This window comes from Molothrus ater, chromosome 5 (assembly GCF_012460135.2).
Source record: "Molothrus ater isolate BHLD 08-10-18 breed brown headed cowbird chromosome 5, BPBGC_Mater_1.1, whole genome shotgun sequence".
NCBI classification, from domain to species: domain Eukaryota; kingdom Metazoa; phylum Chordata; class Aves; order Passeriformes; family Icteridae; genus Molothrus; species Molothrus ater.
Window position 1 is genome coordinate 6,486,367 of NC_050482.2, and position 24,306 is coordinate 6,510,672.

The window sequence follows — 24,306 nt, forward strand, 5'->3', positions numbered from 1 at the left end:
AGGTTTAGACATACAAGTGCACCCAAACTGCACCATTTAGAAACAGCTCAAAGAGTTCCAAAAGCTCTTAGATATTTAATCCATAAACACCTGGCAAAAGGAAGAGCTCAGGCTGCAGTGCAGAATTCCTTAGATACAGAAGTACTCATGTCTTTTGGGTCTATGTGATTAGGATTGTGTTAAGCAAGCTACAAACCATTATGAAGATGAGTACAAACAGAACCACAGATTGTTATTGTGAATCATCAAATTAATTAAATTTCTTTCTCTTCACACTCACACCATGCCCTTCAAAGGTCAAATGGTCACTTTATAAGGCTCAAGAAATGGTCAAGAAAGCAACAACAAAGCAAATGGAATTCTACCACCACTCCCCACCCCCCAAAAAAAGGTTGTCTCTAAGCAGTCCATGTTAAATGACTGATAAAATCATGTTTGCTGAGTTGTTTTTAAACAGGAGGAAGAAAGAGGATGGTAGTACAAGAGCTCATCTCAGTGAATGCACACACCCCACAGGATTTCTCAGTCTTCCTCACATTAGATGGCAAGTTTTCATAGCTTTAGCTGCAAATGAAGATTTTTCTGAGAAGAAAAAAGTTACAGACTAGAAGTCTCAAAAAGAAATCAGACATTAATGAAGTTGCAATTACAATAACAAAACCTATTTAAAATATATTCACCAATAAAATGCAGCATTTCAAACAGAATATGCAGCAATTTTCCACTGCCTGGATTTGGGTCATGGCTGTAGTGCTAATCAATAAATTTATGTTAAGCTAAAGGATATCATTAAATGTTCTGTCAAACCTAAGCACACAGAAAGAAGCCACACTAGTCATTAAAGACTTTTTTCAGTTTTGCTATATTAAACAAAAATCAAAACTAGTACTATCTTACATGTGCTAATACTGAGGTCAAAGTACATTCATTAGTTTAATCAAGCATAGACTGATAAAAGTGAATGTGTGTTCAATTCAAAGAAAGAAGAAAAATAAAAACTTTTAATTTAAATCCTTACTTGGTTTCCTTTTGAAGAGGATATAAATGAGACTAATAATCTTGTACCTCCCTGAGGCAAAGAAAAACTAGGAAATTCTATGCACTGCTATTTGTTAGCATGATTCAATCCTTCACTGCATGTACATTTCCAGGCTGATATTTAATCCAAGTAATAAAATGCAGCTGTACAGAGGCACCAGGAAGAACATCAAACCTTATTAGTCCACTGCAAAATACACACTACTTTTATTAAGCCCAAGTATTTGCAGCCATAGTTTGTGCAGCAAATAGTACACAGTGTGGATTTCTGTCTCTGCAAGAACAATCCAACCTTTCAAAACAAGTTTTTGAATACTCTGTAATAGACTAATTAACGCTTAAAGTGGCATCTAATCCCACAGATGCAACCTACCTTCCCTACCTTAGTCATGAAAAACTGTTACAGAGACACATTCAAAGAAAGAACAAATTCAACATTTCAACAGCAGCCAGTGGAAATTAACCCAAAGGTCACAGAGAGCAGAAGGGAACCACCCTCCTTTAAAAGGAAGTGTACCTGGCGCTGTTTGCTTCCTGCACCCGTGTTCTAATGGGACACACCATTACCTGTCACTTTCAGAACTCTGCCTCCTGCTCTCCCTCTATGGTCACTCAGAATGCAGGCTTTCAAAGCAGATTGTAACTCATGTGTTTCAAAAATCCAAGCTTAGCACTTGAATGTGACAACCACGTTAACTGGGACTACTTACATGCTCCCACTGTTGAACAGTTCTCCTATTCCCTCAGCAATGAAAACTGGTAGAAACACTTGGGCATCTGAGACTTCTTTAGTCAGCTTCACCTTAAGACAATCAATTTATTCAAATGAAAAATGTCTTACCTACTTATTCCATGAACAAAACACAGGAACCTACTAACACTGTCCCAGTTTTGGCAGATGGAAAACTGTAGTGTATTTACTGTTCTCCAAGTTCTCTGCAGCTGTCTGTAGAGAATTCATAATCATGCCAAGTTTCAGCCAACAACTGCCACGGTCCAGACAAGAAGGGTTATCACTCTACCCAGTATTACATTCAGGCACTGCAACCTGGTATTTTAACTCCCACTGGCACTACACCAGTGCTAGAGGAACAGAAGTGCCATCATCCCCCCTTGCAGGGGATTTATCCTTGTTAAACTTCAGTGATTGACATCCAGGTAACCTGGCCTTGCTGTATCATCCACTGGTACTGCTGTATCCTCCACTGATGTTAAACAAAAACACTGTATTTGTAAAATTTTGTTAGTTCTTCTAAATGGATGTTCCACTTAATGATTGATTGCATTAAGAAGAGGGGGGAAAAACATTCAAGAGCCTTACAGAGAGTTCCACATAAATATTATCTCTTTTAGTTTGTTTTAATGCACAAGGAATAAATAAATACTGAAATGTCACTAAAAGTGACTCATTAGCCTTTGCTCTAAAAAGAAAACTTTCCTACCACATACTTAGAGCAAAATGTACAAATATTTTTGTCACTGCTTCTGACATAGAAAAGGGAGGTGGGGAGCAGGGAAGGAAGCAAGGAGGAAATAAAAAGCAAAACTGACACTTTTCAATTTGTATTTCATCTTTTTACAGCAAGCAACAGACCAATTTTTTTTTCTCCCCTGTCCTTCAAGACCATGACATCCTTCAAACATTCTTACAGTAATTTGATGCAACTGGGGAAGACAGGAAGCTAAAAGCTTGTCTAGTTTTTGCAGCCAGATAGAAAATAATTTGAGCTGTAACTGCACTGAAGCTCCCAAGGCACACAGGGTCTGCAGAGCAGCCAGGCCACAGGCATGGCTGTGGCACAGCATCACTCCAAAAACTCAGAGCTGCAGCCCACAAGTGTCACCTCCAAAGCTAAATGTGGGGGAGAGCAGGAAATGAAGGTTAGGCCATTGTACTGTTTGTGCAACTCACACACAGTAGCACCACAAAATAAAACTCCTCATATAATGCTGTATAAAATTCTACTACAAAGAAAAAAAGAAAGGAAAAAGCTTTCTATTGAATGCAACAGAACATTCTGGTGAGAGACTTACTTCCCTATGTCCCTAAAAATTCTGGCAGGTCTAACTGGTGCTCAAAGAGCTCTGAGTAAGGCTTTCAGCACTCCACCACAGAATTAGGCAGGTTTTCAAAGAGCTTTTCAAGGCTAAAACAGAAAGACTGCATTCAAGAATCCTCTCCTATGGCAAACCAAAGTGCTTTATTGAAACAAAGTGCCCTTCTACATTAGTGATCTGTTAGATTAATGACTGCCCTGGCCAAAGCACTGAGGTTCTACAGTGTGTTGGTATGCCTTCCATTCTAGACACCATTATGTCACACAAAATAAAACTGAGGAAAAAAAGGAAGAGAAGAAAGAAAACAGCACATCACACCAGCTTCCCAAACCAGAACAACTTGGGAGTTCTACACAGATTTGTGTTTGCTTCAGAAATTTTGAGCAGGATAGGAACAGGTTTGCTAACAGCTTTGAAGAAATTCCAGTGTTATCTTGCCAGTCTCCCATATAACTTTAAGAATTAAAATACCTTAATTACAGGGGAGAGGGTCCTTTGCAATGAGAGCTTAAACAAGCCTTAGAATCAGCTGATTGATAGGATATCAATCCTATCACTGAAGTGCAGCTACTTTGTTACCACAAACATCTGCAATCCTTGTAAATACTGCAAGGATAACAGGCTGGATAGTTTAAGTCAAGAAAAGATCTTAAACAAATATGGAGCCAATAATCTCACTGACATTACTTACATAACCCCACTTCTGGCAACAACCCCAAATATTTTCCAACTGTGTTACAAATCAAAGAAGTTATTTCCTATCAGTAGCTGGGTAAAGTATGTCAAAATAGTTTTTCTTGAAACACAGTCAATTTAGCTTAAAATAACCACACATCTTTTAAATCAGGTGCTTTGTTTCTTGAATATGAGCACGAATAACAACATAAAATGAGACTGCAGCTCAATTACTTTTCATAGCTGTGATAAAGCTACACCACTGAGCAGCAGTACTTCACTTTTCCTACACAGTGCTGCATATTATTCAATCATTTGTATGGAAAGTGAGAATCAACATGACTCACAACAGGCAAGGAAAGTCCTGTGAGCACCTCATTTAGCACTGCTGTTGGGGAAGTTCTTCTTTAGTCCATTTCTAATCCTTCCTCCCATTCAGCTGGTTTGTGAACCCTTTGATTCAATAGGAAATAACACCACCATTAAGGAGCTTAAAACTGCAGCCTCTAAAGGTGCTCCTGCAGTAACTGCAACATTGGTCTGTGACTACACAGTGCTTATGCAGAGAAGGGGAGCCCACCCAAACACCTACATTTATAACTGCTGCTTTTCATCTGCATTTTAGTTGGGAATTTCTGCATCCTTGCCCCTTTGGAATGTATTTGAACACCAGCCTCACCTTATCAGAGGATGAAAAGGATCCCAGAAATATGAATTGCTCACATAGTGGCAGATACTTGATACTCACTCCAGAGAACAAGGTTACAGTGTTCTTGTGCTACTCATTCCTTCTGCTGCAGGAGCACCAAAGGCCCACGATAAAGGCATCATTGTGCCATGTTCTATAGAAAGGAGCACACAGAGAGGCCCAAAGACTAAGATTTAAATTAAAAACGATGTAATGGCAGAATATTATCATGCCAAAGGCATGTACTCCTGTGTATGCCAATTAGTCATAATTTACAATTCAGTACTCCTAACTGGCCATCAATCAAAACAGAGGCAGACAAATGTTAAAAGATTATTCTCCTTTATAAAGACACAAATAGAAGAATTCTACTATCTCTAATGTAGGTATATAATTTTACATTTCCATTGTAATGAAAAAATAATTACATAAAAATGTATCACAAATAAAACATGTAATGAATGTTTAAATATACATAAATTACTATCACAACCATCTATTTATCATCCTTGTTGCTTCAGAGACACACAGCTAGAGTATCATAAAGTAAATAATTTGTAAACAAGCCAACCTTAATTTCCAGTACAAACATGGCAGAATAAATGAAGTGCAAGTGCCTAAAAAGGACACATTTGGGGAACACTGTGTGTATATGAAAACACTGGAATTCCAACATCATTAATGATGGTAATTTTCCTGCCACAGCTCTCCTGTCAGCTCAAAACTAACAATAGTTTCCTGCCAGTGCCCACATTTTGGTTTACAAACAGAAATTACATCTCTTTAATAGTAGGTATCATGTTGCACTAATTTATTTAGAGAAGCCCCATCAACCTGCCAGGAAAAAGCCCAAATGAAAGAAGATAGATTTAAAGTTCCCTTTATGGAAAAATTAATTTAAAAATAAATGTAACACCTTTTAAAAATGTTCAGTCAATGTATCTGAAATGTATGCAAAGGGCTTTATAAATTTAACTTTACTATACATTGATTAATTTAAATTAAACAGTAAATATTTTAAAATACCTCTTTGTTAGCAAAGCCCTATAAATGTGACATTGCTGAACTTGAACCTGCACCTGCAAACACAGCTTCTGGATGTGATTAATACATTTTTGGTAACTGCAACCTCCTGTAAAGATGCAGCTTCATTTCAGACTATGGAGATTGAAGACTTACTTTTTTCAAGTAAATACATGACAAAATAAAAGTCAAAACCTGTTTATCTGCCTCTTTGACCTAAAAATAAATTTTAAGTGCAAGGGAAGCCAGAACTTACCAGCCATAAATATCCTAAAATGCGGCCAAAAATAAAGGATTAAGAAAACAAATTTAAAAATTAATTTTAAATCTATTTAAATACAGACAAATTTCAAAAAGCTTTCCTTTGTGTTCTGATTTATTTAAATAGCTGTACTATGAGAAAAAAAAATCTGCAAGGTCTGAGAAGCTGCATCATTACATCAATTGAATAAATAAAAACCCAATATAATAAAATGCAACTATTAAAACAACAAGTAAGTTTCTATTAACATGCCTGCATTTCCCCCATGTGATACATCAGTTTTGTGCAGAGTATTTGGGTTTCATTGCTACTCATGCACCCTGTGCATTCAGAGGAGCAGTTTAATTACAGTATTGGTGAGAAACTGGGTCATCCAAGATCTGATTAGCCCTCTGGAGATGCCTCTCCTTGCTTAGCACAGAGGAAGCCCAAGACTACCACATTCCTGAACAAGTTAAGCTACAGTTCATGCACACTTCCAGCAAGGCAAAACCAGCATTTACCAGAATCTCACGCACAGGTTATTGATCCCCACCCCTGCACTGCTCTCCCTGCAGGGCAGCAGTGCATCCGTGGCTGCAGCTACCCAGGCAAGAGCTTAGGGACCCCCCAAAATTCCAGGCAGCCTCATGAGTGCTCCTGTAACAAGGAAGAATGCAGGAATTCAGGCAGGCAAAGGACACTGACCCATTACTGGCATGGGCAACATTTTAAAGAGGTCATGAAATGTTAAGACCCTGAGTTCAGCCTTGGCTACTGCAGCCCAAACCTTTCTAATGAAACTTCAATCAAAATTTCCTGGTTGACACCACACAGATTTCTGTAACTCATTAATTCTGATCTCTGAATCTGTATTTTGAGTCAGAAAATGATCTCCAGCCCAGTTGCTCACAGTCTCACCAGGTACCAGCTGCACTATAAAGAGGAGATGGAGCAGCAAGTAGCAGTACCCCAAAAAAAGAGAGATCTGAAAAGTTGAGGCAAGACAAAGAGCAACAGTGAAGCAAGAGCAAGTGACAAGTTCTCCTACTACGAGATTCCAGAGCCAAACAACAACTTGTCTTTTTCATGCTTCAACACCCCACTGCAAAAAGTGAATAGTGTACTACTACTGGTGCAAACTCTCATGTGTCTCAACAGTTACAGTGCTGAATTCCCTCGACAGCTTCAATAAAAGAAGAGGAACAATTAAATAAACACTGATATTATCAATGAAGCAATTTTTAGAGGGTCACTAATATACAGTAGTTTACTATTTGAGAGTCTTGTGGGTTTCCTTCTTTTTCACATAGCTGAGTTAAAGGAAGATTACTATTATTTTACTCTTAAAAATTTTTACAAACATTTCACAAGTCTTCAAAGTCACCTTTTGGAAATCTGCATTATGGCTCTTTGTCCCCTGTAGCCAACAATTCTTTATTATTCACAGCTTCAGTTTTTCATAGAGAATTACTATTTCAAGTTTTAGGAAACATAACCCAGAACACACAATAGCTTCTCTTCTATTTGTCAAGTCACAGTTTTTATGAAGATTAGAAGATAACTGTGCTGTGAAACCACAACAATTGTGAAAACACTTCACTAACTATAGCGTCAAATTTGCATTTTATGACTAGGCTTTCAGGGCTCATAGTTCAAAACTAAAACAAAAACCTAGCATGCACCATAATCATCTGACATCCTTTAACTATTCATTATTATTATATTGTTGAAGTATTTTAGTTTATTTGTAAGCTTTCCTTCCCCAGCATGCAGCTGTCTCAGTGCATCAGAACCTACACTTTTTCCTTTCTTTCATTCAGTCTCAGCTCATTGCAAAGAAATCATGACTACAGAGCCTCTTCCACCAAATGATTCAGTTTTTAAATTATTTGCAACACTTTATAAAATGCACAGCCACCTACACTTTGGGTAAAACAAACAAAAAGTCTGTTTCCCAGTATTTTGTTGATGAACAGTTTGACTTGGTCCTCAGTTCACTACAGATTCATTTGGCACACCAGGAGGGGAGATTGGGAAAATGAGCCAGCCTTAATTCACAGACTTTCCTTAGGACAGGGAGCTCTAGAGATGCCCAGGACACTTTCCTCAGCTGCAAGCACAGAAATAATCATGTGTAGAATGTTTTGGGCTGGAAGCAACCTTAAGATCATCCAGTTCCTTTGCCCTGCCATAGACAGGGACCCTTCCACCTGACCAGGCTGCTCCAAGCCAACCTGGCCTAGAGGGACTCACTACAGCACTGAATCTTGACCTGGCTGACCTCAAATGTTAAGGCTGACCTTGACATTTGTTTTAATTCCCAAGTTCATTGCTCATGAACAGGGAAATTGACAGCCAAAACTATTTCTTTACATACACTATGAGAACATAGAAGAAAGGCAACAAAATCTATGTTTTCAGAAATCCCAAGACCACAAGGTTCCTCTGTGAACACAGGCTAGAAAGGCAGAGCTGTAATGAGAGGTCAAGGTATGTAACCAACCATCAAACAGAAGCAGCCTTTAATCACAGCACTGTGGGCTTGATTTGAACTGGAGAGGCAAAAACTGCCCCCATCATTACCAGGCCACACCAAGCATTTGCAGAATGTAAGATTACACTGCACAGCAGCTCTCAAAATGTGTTCTCTCACACAAAATGTGTTCCTACCCTCAGTCACACAGAAAGAAAACCTGAGTTGATGGGAGTGAAGCACAAAGAAACAGGTGATCTTCCCAAATGCATGCAGCAAGTTTTTAGTGTGTCAGAAATAAAACTAAAAGCAGAAAGACAAAGTCAGGAAAGAAATATTCTGTATTGTAAGCTGGCACTGCATCTTATACATTCAAGGGGAAAAAATGAAGATGTCAGCAGCTTGTTGCAATAGTGTGCACTAATCTTAATTTTCACTGCAGCAGCTCAAATAATTTCATTGTACTGACCTTTGCTCAAAGGAGAAAAGTACAGGAAAACCCCCAAAAATAAAGAGCGTGGTTTAGAACATTAAGAATTAATCATGACACTACACATTTTCTGGCCACTAAATATCTGGAGAAAATGTAGATTAAATCAACTGTTTGTGTGGTGGGACATTCTAGGCAGGTTGCATCCACCAGGATTTCTCTGACAAGTTATCTTTAAATATAAAACAAATCAATAATCAACCTCACCTAGCTACACTTGATACTACTGCAAACCTTTTAAGGATATGACCTCAATGTCCTTTAAGGCATACAATGGAAAAGCACAATTTCAAATACAAATCTGTCTTACCCTTATTTATGAAAAGAGACACTTACAAAGCTATTCCACAGAAATAAAAGCCTCAACAGAGACTGCTTCAGTTTAAACACATTTTTTTTTGTATTGTCCAACAACAAAATATCACTATCAATGGTGAACCCTGCAAGTCTGTCAATGCTCTTCCCAACACAGGGAAAGATCCAGTACAACAGGATCCAAAGCAGGCTATTGTAACTATTAATAAATTTTGAAAAAGTAATTTTCTCATTCACTTTCAAAAAGAAATTAACTAATCATGAGCTTAAAAATAAGTATATGTGTGTTTCATAAGTACCAGGATATTAACAGATTTACTTCTACAAGACATTTAAATAAAATAAGCTTTATGTAACAAATTTTATATGGTAAACAACAAAACAAATATCATATGGTAAAAATTACTTCATCTAGTGAATAAAGTTGGCAAAAAACCCAAACAGATATGATCTGCCTGTGAAGAAATTTAGGACAGATAATAGAAAAAGGATTTAATCATTTTAGGACTTAGCATCAAGCACAGCCCTTCACAAAGAGAAATGGAAATATAAATTGAATCAAATACAGCACAAGAAAAGAAGTAGGATTCAATCATGCAGCCTGCACATAACAGCATTCTGGAGTTTTCAGTGGCCTTCTGAAGGCTGAGATTACCTCATTTTAGATTTCTTGTTTGAATGACACCAGGTGATGCAGAGTTTAGGAATACTAGAGACTCCCATGCTTTTTAATACATCTAGCTATTCTAGGTGCCCACAGATTTGGAGAATAAGCACACATATGGAGAACTATGCAAATAAATGCAGCTTCCTAAGAGATGGTACTTACCTTATTGACTGAGATATTTAAGAAAGTGGAGCATAAAACTAAGGACTGTGCTTATAGTTTCTCTCAAGTAAACCATAAACTAAGAAATTCAACATCAGCCAAACAGAAACCATCTACTCTTCTCTAAACCATATTTTTCAAGAGTGGCACTTTGTGTTGTGCCCTTGAAGCCCATCACAGCACAGGCTTCAGCATCCACCCTACCACAGGAATGTGGCACCCTGCACTGAAGAACATCATTCCTGACCACCACAAAAAGTACTGCCAAAATGTTGTCTTGCATTTGAATAAGGATCTTCATTCTTCCTGATGAACAGCTGAGCCCTCCAGCCTGGAATCAGCTCAAAACCTGACCAAAACCAAGGGTGCTCTGCTCTAGCACTGTCTGTGTGTGCTGTACCAAACCAAAAATCACCACAGCAGCACCCTGGGAGTCACACTTAACACAGCAACTGAGAGTCATTATTGGTTATGTGTAAGACTGCACATAAGGTAATGAAAAACATGAAAAGCTCCATAAAACAAATAAATATTCACATACAATGTCTGACAAATCAGCATATTCTGGTACTTGAATAACTGCCTGGAAATCTGTCATCTATACAATACTTTAAACATCAGAAAACAAACAAGTGTGAATAGCAATATGAAAGAAAATAAAAATAAATCAGTATAAAAACTAAAATAGCTCTACCTACACCAGCATGAGAAATTACACCAAAAAAATAAAAATTAAAGAGTTTTCTGAACTATAGGTTGTTCAGAAACTCTTTGGAGCTTTTTTTTTGGTGCAATTTTTCCTCTGCTGCATTTAGCAAGCATTTCCTTCATCATTCTTTTTTATTTCCAGATGTCAAGAGCAATCATTTTTCATTTAGTTTGACAAGAAATTGAACCAACAATTTTCTTTACTCATTTCCTCCCAGAAACTCAAATGGTCTTATTTTACTGAGAAAGGATATAATTATCCTATGAACAAGATGCTTTGCCTTCAGCACGTTCAGTACAGTTGTGCTGAAGCTGAGCTGCTTTACAAATATAGTTCCTGTGCAAATGAAGCTTTATCCTTATTTCTACATGAGACAAGGCCAAGTAACATTGCTGACAGAGGCTGCAGGAAGAATTCTCACATCTGCAAAGCTTATGAGACCTTCAATACTCAAAAGAGTTCACTAAAAGAGGTTATCTCACCCATCAGATATGACCTAAAGCAAAACTTCCGGTGCCTTTCATCTGGTTTTTTCCACCATAACAGACTTTAAGTCAGTTTTCTGTGGCTCACATCATTCCAAGGCATGCCAGAATTCCTTTGGGATCAAACCTCTATACTGGAATTTGAGTAACATTTTTTTTTCTCTCCTATAAAATGAAGTCCATTGATTTTATGTTGGATTTTTGGCAGTTATTTTAATTCACTAGGCAGTCACAAATTTTGGAATTCTCAGGAAACCCAAGACATTTTCCCCTCAGAGTTACATGTTTTATTTATACTGAATAAAACAAACATCATCCTGTTGCAGAACTCAACTTTTTGAAAATGAGACCAGACTACAGAGAAGTCTTACAGAGCACACATTGATCAAAAATTTGCAGATTAAAAATGGCATCTGCCAACTCTCAGGTTTATTTGGTTCTTTTTACAGGACCAAAGACACAAAACTCAGTTGTGAATGAATATTTTCAAGGAATAACGACCTCTCAAAAGCTACTACAGAAATACAGTTCTTCTAAACTACAACCTAAGGGTTTCTTTTTTTCTGAAAGAAAGAAATCTACTTACTCATGACTGGAAACTTCTTTGTATATAATTCAAGATGGGTCTTGAAGCAAGGTATTTTGTTGGAGAAGGTTTCTCAGAGGTATACATGTCCTGAAGTGGGAGGAAAATAAAAACACAAATAATTTTTTCAACTTCAAATCACTAGAATATATGTTTATATATAAACCGTCTTTCCTACTCTCTTTTCATCCTCTTTGTTAAAAACAAAAAAAAGAGGAAAACAGAGATGTGTTTGTTATGACTGGGGAGCCCTGGTGCTTATGGATGTATTTGGCTGTTTATTGAATCAAAACGGGCACGTTCCTCTAAAAATCACATTATAAACTTGTGTATGCACTTTGAAAAAAAACTGCTATAAAATATAACATTTCTTATCTCTTGGGAGCAGTTAAAAAGTTAAAAGTACAAGACTACAACATAGATATAGTAACTGAAAATTCCTAAGTGGTATTTTCCTTCAGGAACCTCAGACAGCAAAACAATGCAAAAAAACCCCACTTTTTAAAAGAGAAGAAATGCAATTAAGATTACTAAACACATTTGGCACTCACATCAAACATTTCCTTCTCAGAAACAAAACCTGAAAAGTTACCATTCCTAGCAACTATAAAGCTTCAGTTCCAGCAATTCCTCATTGATTTCAAAAAAAGATACCCAAGTAGGGCAGATATGGATTCACTAACAATAAGCCTGGCCCTCCCTGAAGCCAAATATAGAGGACTTAATCTCCAACAATGACAGCACAGCAAGTACATTTTGAAAATTTTATTATATAATCTCCCTCCTGCTGCTAAAAGCAAGTTTATCCAAGTCTGATTGAACAGTTAAATGAAAGGAACTTCACTCACAGCTGAGGTGAAAAGAAGAAATCCAATATCCAGTATCTACTAAGCTGTACAGAGTTTTCTTCTAATACCTGCACAAATGCAGACTATCTGTAAATTAAGGAATATTATGTGATATATTTCCTCTTTTCAAAACAAATTAGAACCTGCTGAACCTCACCACCTGTGCTAATCCAGCCAGGTATCTTGTGCTGACTCAGATTTCAAGTCTCAACTCTCCTGATCACTTCATGCTCCAAAAAAAAAAAAAAAGCAAAGTAAAATGCAAAAAGACCAAAAAGACATAAGACAAGATTTAACTTTTCCTAAATTATGACTTCACATAACACTTACAGATCTACAGCACACAGCAAAGTAGTACAGGAACTACTACTAAAAAAAAACCAGGACATCACAAGAAGGTTCCTTTATCAAATGCTAAAACAACTTAAAAAAATAAAATAAACATCAAAGCCACACACACCACGAAAAAAAAGAAATCCAGCTGCCAAAAGGAAGCCTTTGGTAAAGCTGCAGATTGAAAATTACAACCAACTTTTCTGCACTGAAAAAGTAACACAGGGAAGAGACTCAGTAGGGAAAGACAGCAGCTGAAAAATCCACACACAAACATTCTAAATAAGCAGAGATGAACACAAAGCCATGAGCTGCTACATCAGTGAAGAACAGTTGGGACTGCAGGCCCTGTCAACTTTCCATGAATGCCTGCTAAATTAAATATTTAAGCACACACAGCCCAATCAAAAGTGAAGTGTCTGTTAAAACATATCATTAGAACTTGTCAGCTTCCTCTTGATTACTGGCATCAAAATTAGCAAATAGAACTCCCATGACATTTAATTATTTACTGGGCTAACCACACCTGTTATGTTAAGGACATCAAATGGATCAGACATCCCTCAAACCAGGTCCAAAGCACTTTTGACCAGTTTCACACCAGCTTGGGGCCCGAATTCTTCTTGAATTTTATGCATAATCAACTGAAAGACCACAGTCTCCCATTCAACTTGATTTTCCAAAGGCATGATCTCCCCTTAGTTTTGTAAATACAAACTAACAATACTTTGCCTCTGAGACCTGGTGTTACATGACATTTTATTGTGTGTACTGACATTTTATTGTGTGTACGTACAGGAAAAGGCTGTTCATTAGGAAAAAACAAAACAGCAGCTCTGAAAACCACTTCAGGCTAATAATAGCTTAATTATGCACCCTCATTGCTTAGAAAACTCTTGTCATGCAACACTGAGGAAATGAGATGGGGATGATACAGAAGCTCTGTTCTACCTGAATGTGTGAAAAGTGAAGGCTCCAGTGCACCAGAGCGACCTGCCCTCCGACTCCCAGCCACAAAGTGCTGCTCCTCTGCTGCCTCCAGTGTCTAAATAATTTGTACAGCTATTGCTAGCATCTGTTTAGCACACAATGCAGACTTCTGGGAAATTCAGCTGTTGCTCTCTGAAATGATATATGTTTTATATCATTTCCCTTGTAAATAACTTCTTTTTTAAAAAGGAAAATTTTGTCTTTCATCTGGAATTTTGAATCCAGCAATAGCAAGCAATGTTGAAAGTCAACACTAGCAAATAGCAGACAGTCCCTGGTTTCCATTTCATTGCAATAGCAACACCTTTACCTAGGGATGCGTGTTAGAAACTAAACTGCTTTCACTTTGCTTTGTTTTCTATTGCATTGCAATAGCAACACCTTTACCTAGGGATGGGTGTTAGAAACTAAACTGTTTTCACTTTGCTTTCTCAGCAAACCTGATTTATTTCAATGCCTGCAGAGTTCTCTCCTGTACAGAAATACCACCAACTAGTACAAAACAGAAATAAAGACTATTACTTGCTCAGTGGCTTTCTGGAAGACACCATCTTGGAAAAACTTTTAATTCAAAACGGTGCCTGACGCTCTTTCCGCTTTCCTTTGCTATAATATAACAAGGCTATAATAAAAATAAAAAAATAAAAAAACAAACCACCAACCCAGCCACACATACCCTTGATCTTTGTCTTTTCCTCAAGAGCTAACCCCTGTATTCCACCTCATGTTTCCTCCAGTGACACACTTCTATTCTCTCACTCCTGGGAGTATCACCTCCAGTGGCTGTGAAACTACTGGCACTGAGATTTGACAGGAATACCTGCAGTGAGCAAAGCTCTTTGCAACTTCAAATTCACAAACACTCACAATACATTCAATTACCTGTTTCCAGAGCTGGTGCCAGGTCTCTTTTTTACCCAATACTCTGTTTTAGAATAATTAGCAGAAGCCAGATTGCATGCAAATTAGAGCATACTGTGCTTCTATGCAGTGTGATTCTACCCAGAGAGGAGATTTTCCCTAAAGTTGGCAATTAAAGATTCAGGTCTAGCCTGTGTAGGTGTTACTGTAGGATCTGTTTAAGTTAGATACTAAGGAGTTAACATTAAGAATTTATTCCCCCAGTTCCCAAGAACCAGCAATCACAGGAGCAGCATGCAACTGCCCTGCTGAAACACACAAAGACTAAACAGCCTAAAGAGAGCCTGCCTTGCACAGGTAAGTATTTTAGTGTCATTCACCGTCTTCTTTAAACCAAACATTATGGCCCCTCACAGAAAACAGACAGATTTCAAAAGCACTATGTTTTAGAGTTGCACAGATAGCTGGCTGGCAAAACATTAAGTCTGAAATTGGTGGTTCCTGTGCTGTATAATCAGAGGGCAGAGGAACAGCTGGTTAAAAGGCAGTTCTACTAAATACTTATTTTACACTGCATCTCAGCTGAACTAACTTAAAAGTTATAATCAGAAACAACAAAAGTTAAAAAGGAGTAAAACTAAGTCACTTCAGAGCACAGTTATCAAAAAGAACATAACAAAAATGCCTAATATAGCACCAAGCCTCTGAGCACCCCAGCTCAGTAAAATGCCCGAGAGAGCACAAATGCACAATTCACAACAAAGTGCAATTGCTACTGTTTCAGAACCTACACAGAATCACTGAGTGGCCACAGATGAGGAAGCACATGGAAGTACAAATGAAACAAGCCCAACGACACACCCTCCTTTGTCCATAGCAGGAATATTTACACTACAAAGCGTTGAGGCAAATCGCCTTTAGTTTCAGGCACTGCTGATTGGCCGCTGTGTTTAATACACACACGCCTGGTAGAGTTGGAGTTTCGACTGTCACAGAGCAGCTCTAGATTGCAGGGCGCGCAGCAAGCTAAAAAACCATAGAAAACAAGTATTCAATGTACTCATCCTAACTGAAATGATCCTCCACAAGATACATTCGTTGTGAACAGGGCAGATGCGGATTTGTTTTCACTCCACTGTAATTCAGTGAGAGCTGAAAAGCAGCTTCCCTCACAGCCAGTTTTCAGTGCAGCTGCCTTCTCCAAGCAGCAAACGGCACAAAGAAAGTTATTCTCGAGCATATGCGGGTGAACAACTGGTACAGGAGTTTGGAGACAGTGACTTTTAAGTCACCACTTGACTCTCGTTCAGCTGGCAGCTCAGTGGCTTCGGTGGTTTTTTACAGGCAGCCATGCACGCCACAGAAAGAACCTGAAACACCTGATAAATAATTGGCTCTTTGCTGGCAGTCCCAGCGGAGACTGAGGGCTGGGAGAGGGCCATGGAGACCCAGGGCTGAGCACAGCCTGAGGGACGCCCTCTGTCCCAGCCCACCGCTGCCAGCCTGGCACTTTCCACCACATACCTGAAGTATTACAACAAGCAGAGGAGGGAGCAGGTACAGAGAGAGCAGCGGTGCCAGAAAGTCACATTAAATGGTTCAGCCACAGAAATCCTCCCTACTCCGGAGAAGGGCGGCACTGTCGCCTCCCACATGGGCAGAAGAGGGGGGGCTCAAGGAGGCCCCAAGTGTCGGACCTACAGCCATGACCCCCTCAAGCACACACCTACACGCACAGCCCCCAGCCCCGCTCTGACTGCGGCCCCTAACGCCGCCACACCTCACTCCAACCTCACAACGGGACCAGGGGCATCTCCACAGGGCTTCCCCCGGGCTCCCCCAGCACTCCCGGCTCCGCCGCGTCCCGCAGCCCCCCACGCGCCGCCCCCTCCCCAGCAGAAAGAGCCTCCAAACACACACACACCCCTCCGCTGGGAATGGAACAGTCCCAGCACCCCAGTACCCTGCGGGAGCCGGCTCCCGCCACTTCCACCTCCCCGGCCTCGCGGGGGGTTGCGCCCCCCCCCGGGGGAGGATGGTAGCGCCCGCCTCCCCTCAGCCAGGAGGAACCCGCCCGACTCAATGGAGGGTCCGGCGCGGCGCCTCCACACACACGGCTTCCCCCCCACCCCGCAGCCCCGCAATGGACGGGTCCAGCCGGCCATCCCGGGGCCGCACAATGGCCGAAGCAAAGCCCCGGCTTGTCCCTACCTTTGCTCGGCTTCCTCCTCTTCCCGGGGCCTCCCTCCGCCGCCTTCCCCAGCGGCGCGTCCCTCCTCGCTGCCCCGGGACCGGCAGCCTCCGACCAGGAAGTGCCCCGATGTGACACCGCCGCTATGGAAACCCTCCCCGCCCCCGCCCCTCCCACAGGGCTGACCCGCCGCCGCCGCCATCTTGGGCTCGGGACGAGGCTCCTGCTCGGGGCTGGGAGCTGCTGGGGGAAAAGGTGGGAAAAACACAAAACAGGCCGGGTGCCCTCAGAAACTCTTTGGCTGTGCTGCATGAGCTGTCAGGGCTCTCAGTATGGACACCCATTCTCCTGTGTCCAATTCTGGGCTCCTTAGTGTGACACCAAAATCATCGGGATAAATCAAACTCCCGAACTCGTTATTTTATAGTATTGGGGGGTAGGTGTTACTTTATTCCCAGCAGATAACTCCAGCCGTATGCACTCCATTTCCAAAACTTTTCACTCACACATTTTCAGCAAACAAATTATTGTTCATTGGTTCTAAATTACATAACTCTCTTCATTAATTACTAGTCTATTAGTTATTGGTTTCTTGCTTCTAGTGCTAATTAGTCCACATTTTTCAGCCTTTTTATCAATTTTTCCCTGACACAGTTTAGGCTGTAATGTCTTTGTTAGTCTCTTCTGGTTGCTCCAATATGTCCTTGGAAAGCCATAAATTTTGGATCCTTGATGTTCAGCTTTCATTGAAGTTTATCAGGGTTAGTCTAGCAAACCTGAAAGTTTCAGTGATCTAACAATAAGTCTCTCTAAAGAAACCTAGCAACATGCTGGCTGAAGTGGAAAATTACACTGCTTGAGACTAATACACTGCTTTTGATTAATTAAAACAATACTGTAAAAAAATTAATTAGGAAAGTGATATAATTTTCAACAATGCCTCCCTTTGGAAGTGATTTTAATTATTTCTTTTAAGATTATTTCCACTTAAATCACTGAATATTTGGCAAGACTTATTGTGACCAACAGTGCAGCACTGGATGGCAATGAAGCCAAGGAACTGGGATTCCTGTCCTGGCATGTGGATATTGGCCAGAGGATCGGGAAAAGATCAGGAATTCCCAACCTCTGGAGGCAACTCTTGTTAAGTGTGAGGGAGAAATACCTTTGCAAGGAAGACTTCTCAGTGTGCCAAGACCAGTGGAACACTTGGAAAGTACCTGGTGCCTGAGAGAATTAGCTGTGCTGGAGATAATCTTTTCAGATAACAAGCAATTCCCTAATAATCCAGACAGCATCCAGTGTACACAAAACATGTTGTCATGTGCCAAGTCATTGGGAGTGTTGGCATGGAAGGAGGGACAAGAAGAAGTGGGCATTCTGGTTTGGCAGACTCCAGATACATGAAGAAACTATCTCCCATTATGGGCCTACATCTCATCCATGGAGAGACTGACAGAGGATTTCTGGAATTTAAGAGAGGCAATTAAAGAGGGCCACCAAAAACTTTTAGAGGAGCTTAAAGAGGAAGTTTTCCATGTCCTACCAGACCAGAGTCTCTGCTATTAGGAGCAGAGAGAGAGGGGACAGCCCACCAGGTAACCTGTGGTTTTACCTGCATGGAGAAGACATGAGGAGCTGGGAAGGAAAACCCAGCTCTGCCCTAGCAGCAGGGGTATGTGAGTTGAGAAGAGGAATGACTCCCACAGGAAGCTCTTGGAGGATAAATGCTGCTCCAGTTTCCCCTGGGCGAGCCCCTAGGCACAGCAGCAGGGATGATGCTATGTCCAAACCTCTCAGGCCAGAGGGACAGGGATCACTCATGTAGCTGGCAAATCAGGTACAGCTCCCGCTGCTCGATGTGAAAGAAGGTCAGGAACCTGGAAAAAAAGCAGGATTTACAAATGGAGATGGATAGAGCACAGCTTCACATCATAGAATGGAAGTGGAGAACCTCTCTGTTCCTCCTGGATTAGGGGACATCCCAGTCCTGGATGGGGGCAGATGATGACCCCAAACTCTGTCTGTGCTCCCCAAGGCTAGAGAGAGGCTTCCTAAATGCTTCCCAGCAGCACAGTTCCCAGCCAGGCCCTTTCCCTCTGACTCCCCCAGGCTCTGACTTCCCTCCATGCCCTAGCCAAGGGAAGTAAAGGAAGAGAAAACATTTAATTGTTCTTCTTTCTGCAAGAGAAGTTATTTTTGGAGTCTTAGGGACAGCGCAGCAGGAGAACATCATGACTTTAACATGAAGGAGCTGGGCACAACTCCAGGGCTACACCTGCAGCCAACTGAGCGGAGGAGAGTCCCTGGTGTCTGTGGGGAACAGAGAGTTCTGAGGGGTACCAGGAGCTCTGAGGTGGCATCCCATATGCTGGAAAAGGCACCCACTTAGTGCCACGTGCCTCTGAGTAACAACTCCAGGCCCTGGAGCTGTACAAAAGGTGCAGAATGAGAGATCAACATTACAACCAGGAGTAAATTTGCAATATGAGTAATAAATTCATCTCATTTTCATTTATGAAACACAGATCATATAGAACTCAGCACAATTTACAGCAGATCCAGAGTGATTAAATCCTTTATCAATCTCTTCAGGAAGACCACAAGCCATTTTTTTTAATAGATGAGAGTGGCCCTGCCCCTTCTTTATTCCCAAAAAAGCTGCTCCAGAACTTCAGTATTTATAAGCTTAAATGCACTCAGCTGCTATACCACCTGCTGGGTTTGCTGTTGTTTATTTTCCCCAAAATGAAAGTGGTGGGTTTCAGGTGTCATTTCCAGCTCCATGATCGTGTCTTTGCCATTTCCAGGAGCTCTGCAGGACTGATGATTCAGGCAGAGCTTTGCCTGTACACACCCAGGAGCAGCAGCCCACACGGAGATGGGGCTGTGTTAAAAGCAGGACTCAGGTGGGACTTGGAGTAGGAGGGTTTGCCCTTTGCTTCACTATTTCTGGCTGCCTAAAGGACTGTTTTCCTTTTGGTTGGGATTGTTCCCTTTGCCCTCAGCGGGTCCCATTGTCCACAGGCTCTGCTGGTTTGTTGAGGTTCAGGTTTCACCCATTCAGGCCTCTCTTCCTGCTTTTGGTAGCTCCTGCCATGGGAATCAGACTTGAATGTGTGCAGTGCTTGCTGCCTGATGAAAGGGGCTATTTCTGTCCCCTCTGTCTGTCAAGACAGATTTTCTTAATTCTCTTTCCTTTTTTCCCAAATTTTCTGTCTCCTCTAGCATTTTCTTGCCTTTTCCCATTCACCTCCTTCTGTCTTATTCTGTTACTTCAATATTCTCTCATGTCTTTATCTCTCCTTTTATATGTTGATTTAGCTTTCAATATTCTTTATCTATGAAAACTACACAAAGAACAACATTTAATACACTTACACATTACAAACCCCCTTTTTAAAGGTCTCCTTAATACCAAGGAGTTTTTCAGTGCACTGAGAAACATCACAACACCAAAACCGTGTCACTTTCCTGAGTCTCCTATGTTATAGAACTTCCCGGAGATCCTTTTCTACATTGAGTGCATAGACAGTGCACAATTGGCTGTGCACAGCAAATGCAAAACTCAGAAGCCTGGCTGAAGAAAACGTGTGGCTGTATCTAAACTGAAGCACAGGATGGGCTTTAAAACATGAATTGGGATATTTGCCTGAACCTGAGTTTTAGATTCTCGTTAAGAGGATGTCATCCTGCTCCCACAGCAGAAGGCTAAGGGATTTGATGAAAAAGAGAGGAAAGCTATAATCAAATCATACAGCTTTCAAATCAAGGAAAAGTAGAACATAAAACAGAGGAAGAAAAAGAAGAGGTAAGACAGAAGATTAGGTCTTATTGGCAATGATGCACAACAAAACAAAACGTCAGCTTCATCTTTTGTGTGCCTTATTGTGATTTTCCAGGAGAGCAGCTGAAAGATATATTCTTGTAAAGTGCAGATCTGATGTAGAGTTACAGTAAGACAAGGAACCAGGAATCTCATGACAGTATTTATAGAGGCAGCGTTCAGAGCACAGTCACTATTAAAGTTTATTATCACTCACTCATAACTACCAGAATGTCAAAAGCAACTCAAAGTTAACAGAAATAGAATCATTTCTTAGACAGCAACAAATCTAAAAGCCTCAAAGGGAATCATTTTCATGAAGTTACAAGTGAATGAAAAGAGGAGCCTGTAATAAAATGTGTTGGTACTCTGTGCTGTGCTAGTGGATCCTGAAAAAGGTGTAATTACTTGTCTAATGTAGCGCAAAAGTTACATCTTTATGACCTTTTCCATTTGCTGCTGAAACCAGCAGAAAGACAAATGTGAATGACTGATGGAGCAGAAATATATTCAGTTCATTCAGGTAAAGCTCCTTGTGAAAGATCAAAATAATTTTTTTTCCAGCAATGTGATATTTAGAGTCTTTTCCCAGCTCTGCTTCGTGTAGAATTTATGTAGCACAACGTGAAGTGGGGGATGCAAGTTGGGCTTTGCATTTAAACACATTCTTCCCCCTCTGCCTTGAGCCATCTGTGTTCGGTCAGCCTCCTGTTCAGGGTAAAGCAGTGTGAAGGTTTCCTACAAAGCCTTAACTGCAGAAGAAGCTTGCCAGGGAAGTGGAAGTCCTGTCTCACTTATCTTTTCCCTAACTAAGCCCATATGGCAACCATAGAGTGAAACAAGGCAACGAGAGGGTGGGCATGCTCTCCCAAGCTGTTTCACACCCATAAGGAACAGAGTTTGTTCCCCAGGGAAGGGCCACTGCTGCATTTCCCAGGGTCAGGCTGCTCAGACACAGGGACAGGAGGTTACTCAGGTTCCTGGCTGGTGAAGAAGGTGTGCTCACAGATCTGGCTGAGGCTGATGTTTACATCAGCTACCCTGTTTCATCCTGTAGGGAAGCCAAGGTCCCTGCACACAGCCACCATAGCTAATAAAGGCACCTCTCACCTTTGGCAAATAAAGCCAGCTTGAGACTGTAAAGCAGGATGAAGCTGCCCAAACTTTCAGCAAATACCTCTGAAGTGTAAACATGCTTTATCCTTTTTATGCAAGGAAGAGCTTTCTGAAAGGTGAGGCATCAACTACCAAATAACAGGCTGTTTTCCTCAAAGTTTCCTTACAATCCAGTAATTCACTATCACATCCAGAGATATTTGTCCTTTGGTAACCTCAAGATAATAAGCAGGATTCAATCTGACCACACTTCAGATCAATCGACATCATGAAAGGTGGATTTTCTTAAATATTGGGTTGAGGGGAAAGTGAATTTGTGCAAGGACACACATACCTTGAGATATATGAGCCAATCGGCTTAAAATGTTGTTTTGCCCTGACCTGACAAGACTTGCTGTCTGGCAATGCATAATCCCTTGTAATGTACTCCCTGGAAGGTGATGGCTCTTTGAAAACCCTTCTGAACTGCAGTTATCTCGATGGCTGACACCTGAATAGAAACCACTCAGCTCTGTGGAAGCCCTGGGACAAGCAGGTATGAATAGGAGTCCATGTTGATTCAGGAGACAAATGGATAAGGCAAGACTCTGAATCAGCTTGCTCTAGGTTTTGTGCAGGAGTTTATAAAATTGTGTGTCGAGCATTTTGAAGTGGACACTGCCAATTGGGGACACCTTTTTCACTGAATAAAGCCATGAGGCTTTGTCCTGCACATCAGGATGTTTTCCTAAGAGCGTGCTGCTCTTATTCATCTCCGTCAGAGTGATTTCAAGTTGTGCATTTAAGACTCAAGTAAGCTCCTTTGCAAACACTCTTGAGAATAGGATCAAAATGGGAAGAGATTACATGTAATCTAATTATGTTAGGTTCCATTTGAAATCCTTCAGTGTAAAAATTAAAAGAATACGACACAGCTTTGCATTATGCTGTAGATCACATGGAAGAGACATGAGCATGTGGAACTGAGGCAACATGGGAGAAAATACCATGTGTTGGGTATACAGCAATGTTTGCTTTAAATAATCTAAACCTCAGGACTAGACTGGTTTGGTGAACTAAAAATAAATTCTAAGAACTTTATGCCCTCTGTCATTAATGTGGCGCTGACCTTTGCCTTTTATTGTCTGGCCACAGCTTATATGAAAAAGCTGCTGATCAAAAGATCTCTATCAAACAATCAACACCAAGCATGACACTTGTCAGCAAGGTTGTGTGGAACAGCACTGACCCTGAGGATTGGCACCTGCTCATGGGACAGACAGTGAATTCCTGCTGCTGAGTGCTCTGTACCTTTACACCATAACATTCACCTCTGGTAAGAGCTGTAAGAACATTCATAGTCACTAGAGATTGTTTTGAGTAATTCTTCATTTTCACAGTCTTTCAAAATCACCCAAGTGAATTAAATTAACAGCTGTAGGATAAGAAGCAGTAGTTTCACTGAAATTGCACCACCTTGTGATCCACATTGAATCAGGCCTCAAATTACGTATTGGAAGTCTGATACTCACGAGTGCTCCAAATGTGCTTGGAGGGAAGACCTAGAGACCCTGAGGTCTCATTCCCCTCATGCACTCAGTGCTGCAGGTGATCTGGGAGGAGGCTCAGGTGTGGTAATTCCCCTCTGTATCACTACTAATGCTCCCAATCCACATGTGATCTAACTTAGAGCTGGAATATGTTTAGTTTGTTGCTTAATTTTTGGGATGGAGACTGTCCTTCCTAGAGTTGAGCTTGAGCACTACTCAACTTCATGAACTGTTCTGGGAGATTCCTCAGAACTGGGATTGTAGAAAGTTCTTCAAAATGTCTTGTCCAGTTCTATTTTCATTATTCAGAGTTATGTCAAAGCTGGATTCAAAAGAACAGGTTCCTCCTTTCTCCTTTTCAATTCAGTCTATGAGCTTAAGAAGTTTCTATAAAATCTCCCTATGGAAGAAAAAGATTTCTCTTCAGATTCTCCTCTGATTCTAGAAAATGGATCAAGCTGGAAAATTCAGACATGCATTTTGCCCTCCACCACAGCACTCACGTTCTAATTCCATCTAAGTCTACAGATCCTTTGCCAGGGGTATTTCTAGCCCAGTCCCATACATTTGGGCACATCTTGATCTCATGTTGTACTCTGGGTCTGATCACAGAACAGCAGCAGGGGAATCCTCATGTTATGGGCTCTATAACCAAAAGAAACAAATACAGTTCAAACAATGAAATAAGTTCTGTACCACTTGCTGGCCAGATGGTATTGTGAATTGTTATAAGTCATCAGCAAAACAGAGGAAGGAAGTGTTTTAAAGCAAGATTATATTATTTTCCTTGAGTTCTTATTATGAAATCTTCCTGAGGTGAACTTTGAAAACTTGAAAACCCTTCCAGAAGGAAGGAATGGAACAGGGCAAACTGGAGACTTGCTGGAGAGTACTTAAATACAAGGGAAAAGAATAGTATGCCAGTGAAAGAAAAGAAGAATTCATTATCAAGCTTTCAGTTTGGGAAGACAAGTGAAGAAAAATACAAGTGATAAAAAA

General features: G+C 40.7%; 1 protein-coding gene across 1 annotated transcript in view; it reads right to left on the reverse strand.

Moving 5' to 3' along the window:
• Positions 1 to 16,941, reverse strand: part of USP6NL (USP6 N-terminal like) — a 114,390-nt gene extending 97,449 nt beyond the window's left edge. Inside the window, exons 1-2 of the mRNA XM_036401067.2 lie at positions 16,857 to 16,941; positions 11,614 to 11,703 (exon numbers count right to left, since the gene is read on the reverse strand). Coding sequence (XP_036256960.1) covers positions 11,614 to 11,617 — 4 coding nt within the window. The 5' untranslated portion in view covers positions 11,618 to 11,703; positions 16,857 to 16,941. The remainder of the gene's footprint in view (positions 1 to 11,613; positions 11,704 to 16,856) is intronic.
• Between the last annotated feature and the right edge of the window lie 7,365 nt (positions 16,942 to 24,306).